Here is a 3,766-nt window from a genome sequence, read left to right as displayed (position 1 = left end):
GGCTTGCCTCCAGACATCATGCTTTGCAGCATCATTGTATGATATAGGATCTTCACTTGGACTGAAAAAAGCTTGGCTGTTGCTGCTTTCTCCAATCTCAATGTCACCTGTTTCATAATCATTCAAGTAATCAGGCCTCTTTGAAACTCTTTTGCCCAATGGATTTTCATTATTTCCATCTTCCTCTTCTGAATCAGACACAACTAGATCCATATCTTCACTATGAGAATTGTTGGCTTGTTCTTCAGCATCATTGTCTGTCTCATGTGCATAACTTGTGGAAGGGATTTCAACATCATCACAGTCAACTAACTGTCTCATCTTGTTGGAATTTTCAGTATTCTTATCATCCCAATTCCACTGTTTGCTTTCATCAAACTTGACATCTTTGCTGACAACAATTCTCTTTTTAACTGGATCATACAACTTGTAAGCCTTAGATTCTTCACTTAAGCCTAAGTGAATGCAGACTGTACTTTTGTCATCTAGCTTCTTTCTCAAGTTATCTGGAACATGTACATAAGCAATACATCCAAACACTTTGAAATGGCTTACAGATGGTTTAATCCCACTCCAAGCTTCTTCAGGAGTCACATCCTTGACTGCAAAAGTGGGAGATCTGTTGAGTATGTGAGCAGCCCAATTCACAGCTTTAGGCCAAAAACTTTTTGGAACATTCTTTTCACTAATCATGCATCTAACCATATTCATAATGGTTCTATTCTTTCTCTCAGAGACTCCATTCTGATGTGGAGTGTAGGCTGCTGTAAGCTGTCTTCTTATGCCATGAGTGTCACAAAATTCATTGAAAGCTGATGAAGTATACTCACCTCCCCTATCTGTTCTGAAGCATTGAATGGCTTGCTTACATTCATTCTCAACTAATGCTTTGAACTTCTTAAACATGGTTAGGGCCTCAGATTTCTCATACATGAAGTAAATCCATGTCTTTATGCTCATGTCATCTGTAAAGGTGATGAAATATCTTTTCTTTCCATTTGACTCAGGACTAATTGGTCCACATATATCAGAATGAACCAGTTCTAACTTTGTGCTAGCTCTCCATGAACTTTTCTTAGGTGCAGATTGTTTTTGTTGTTTGCCTTTCATACAGTTTGTACATTTTTCATTTGATTCCTTCAACTTAGGCAAACCAATAACCATTTGCTTTTGAGTCAGTATATTCATACCTTTGAAGCTCAAGTGGCCATATCTCTGATGCCACAGGGTAGAGTCATCAGCTCCTGAGATCTTCATACATTGAGGGACTATGACAGGTGCTTTGATCACAAACATTCCATTGAAAGTCATTGCTGTGGCCATGATTAAACCTTTCTCATCATGAAACACTTTGCAGGTATCATCTTTGAATATAATTGTCAAATTCTTTTGCTGCAATTGGCCAATACTCAATAGGTTGTTCTTCAAACCAGGCAAGTAATACACACTTGTGAGAGTTTGAACAAAACCTTTGATGTACAACTTCAGATTTCCTTTACCTTCAACAGCCATCTTTGAATCATCACCCAATTTCACTGAGTCTTTGAATGTGTCATCAAAATCAAATAACCAGTTCTTGTTTCCCACCATGTGATTGCTACAACCTGAATCCAAGAACCACAACTCTAGCTTATCATCAGATTCTATTGAATTATTGACTTCTTGAGCCATCAAAAGAATTTCTTTTGTCTCATCAGCTTGATAATGACCAAGTTTGTGACATTTGTAGCATTCCACTGAATCTTTATTGATTGAAGCACCTCTTCCCCCTCTTCCTCTGGCCCTACCTCGACCTCTGCTGTAAGAACCTTCTCCTCTACCACCATTGTAGCCTCTTCAACCATTAGAGACCTTGAGGATCTGTTCTTGCTCATCTTTCTGACTCTTCATTCTTTGTTCTTGAACAAGTAAGCTGCTCTGCAGCTCATCAACTGTCATGGTTGTTGTATCATTAGATTCTTCTATTGAACAAGCAACATAGTTGAATCTAGATGTCAAAGATCTCAAGATCTTTTCAACAATCATAGACTGTGTCACAGTCTCACCATGACTACTCATCTTGTTGGCAATGCACAGAGTTCTTGAGAAATACTCCTCAATGGATTCACCAATCTTCATGTTGAGGGTTTCAAATTCCTTCCTCAAAGCCTGAAGTTGTGCTCTCTTCACTTTGGTGGATCCTTGATACTTCTGTCGCATTGAGTCCCATATTTCTTTAGCTGTGCTTCTTGCAAGAATGGTTTCAAGTATTGCTCTATCAATAGCTTGAAACAAGAAGTTCTTCGCCTTCAGATCATTCAATTTGCTCTCATGTGCACGTTGAATTTGTTCTTGTGATGCGCCAGCAGGAGCAACAAACACTCCATCTTCAATGAGATTCCAATATTCTTTGGATCTCAGCAGGTTTTCCATAAGCATTGACCAATGATCATAGTGTCCATCAAATCTAGGGATTGATGGTTGCAGGTAAGTGCTTGATTCCGCCATGGAATCTTCAAGCAAGAAACGAAAAAACGATGAATCTTTGTAACTAACAACGGTTAAGAATCAAAGGATTGGATCGTTTTGGAGGTAAACTGATACCAAATGTTAAGGCAAATGCAATCACTAGTTCTCATTAGACATAGGCAAGACCTTATATAGCACTTGCAAAGCGGTTACAACCAATTAACAACAAACTAACAAACTTAGCCAACTAACTTGGCCCTTAAGCAACCACGCGCGCGCAGGCCTAGCAGCCGCAGTTGGCTCACACGCGGGCTTGGCTTGCCAATGAGCATGCCTGCAGCTCCTGCAGCTCATACTCTAACAAGAGAACGAATGTGTTGGTTAAATTTTATAGTACTACTAATATTAACACCTTTCTACTACCAAAAAAAAAAAATATTAACACCTTCAATTTGAATAACTTCTTCTCCTTAATTGAATAGCATCCTTTTGAGGTGTTTAGGCGTAGGATGAATTATTATGTTTCTTTCTCGTTTTTCTAAAATAAAAAAAAATTAATTATTGGTGATAAAAAAAAAACAATGTGTTTTTGTTTGGTAAAATAAGAAAAATACGAATATTTCTTTTAAGAATATGATAAAATTTATCATTTATTTGAGTTCCACAAAATTCAAACAACCAAAAGTTATATTTTGTATTATTATAGATATGTAAGAATCATGGTATTTCATTATAACTGTTAAAAACTATAGGATCCGTTGATATCAGATGTCAACCTTCAATTTGACTCAAAATCTCAACCGTCTATGTTTTTTAATCAAAAGCTAATAATAGTTTCCTATATTAACTCATGTGCATAGGCATGGCAAAAACTCATACCCGCGGGTACCCACCCAAACTATACCCGCTTTGACGGGGAAAACCCGAGTTGACTGGGTTTGGGTTCGGGTTTGGGTTTTCCCCGATTTCAAAAGATGGGTTTGGGGCGGGTAATGAGTACATTGATACCCACCCCGAACCCGTCCCCGAACCCGCCCCGCTTATACTAAAAATTAGATTTTACCTCTTTTAAATTAGAAACGCTTAACCAATCTCTTAAATTACGTTCATATATTTATTTTTTATTTTAATTTGATTATTAAACAAACAATTTTCTCTATTCTTTTTTTCTTTATTTAAAAAATATTGTTGAGAGAAAATAATTTTGGACATTTAACTTTTTTTTAATAAAAAAATACTAAAATATAATATAAATTCATGTGAAAAGAGGCGTAATGGGGATACCCGAAACCTGATGGGGATACCCGATCCCCGTTGG

General features: G+C 37.1%; 1 protein-coding gene across 1 annotated transcript; it reads right to left on the bottom strand.

Annotated features, from left to right (window-relative positions):
- Positions 1-1,836: 1,836 nt before the first annotated feature.
- On the bottom strand, positions 1,837-2,487 carry LOC123888486. The gene has a single exon (XM_045937556.1). It carries the CDS (start codon positions 2,485-2,487, stop codon positions 1,837-1,839), a length of 651 nt encoding a protein of 216 aa, XP_045793512.1.
- Between the last annotated feature and the right edge of the window lie 1,279 nt (positions 2,488-3,766).

The sequence above is a fragment of the Trifolium pratense genome, linkage group LG1 (assembly GCF_020283565.1).
Source record: "Trifolium pratense cultivar HEN17-A07 linkage group LG1, ARS_RC_1.1, whole genome shotgun sequence".
NCBI lineage: Eukaryota > Viridiplantae > Streptophyta > Magnoliopsida > Fabales > Fabaceae > Trifolium > Trifolium pratense.
Note: the sequence above shows the minus strand (reverse complement) of the source record. Positions and strands in the feature narration are given on the sequence as shown.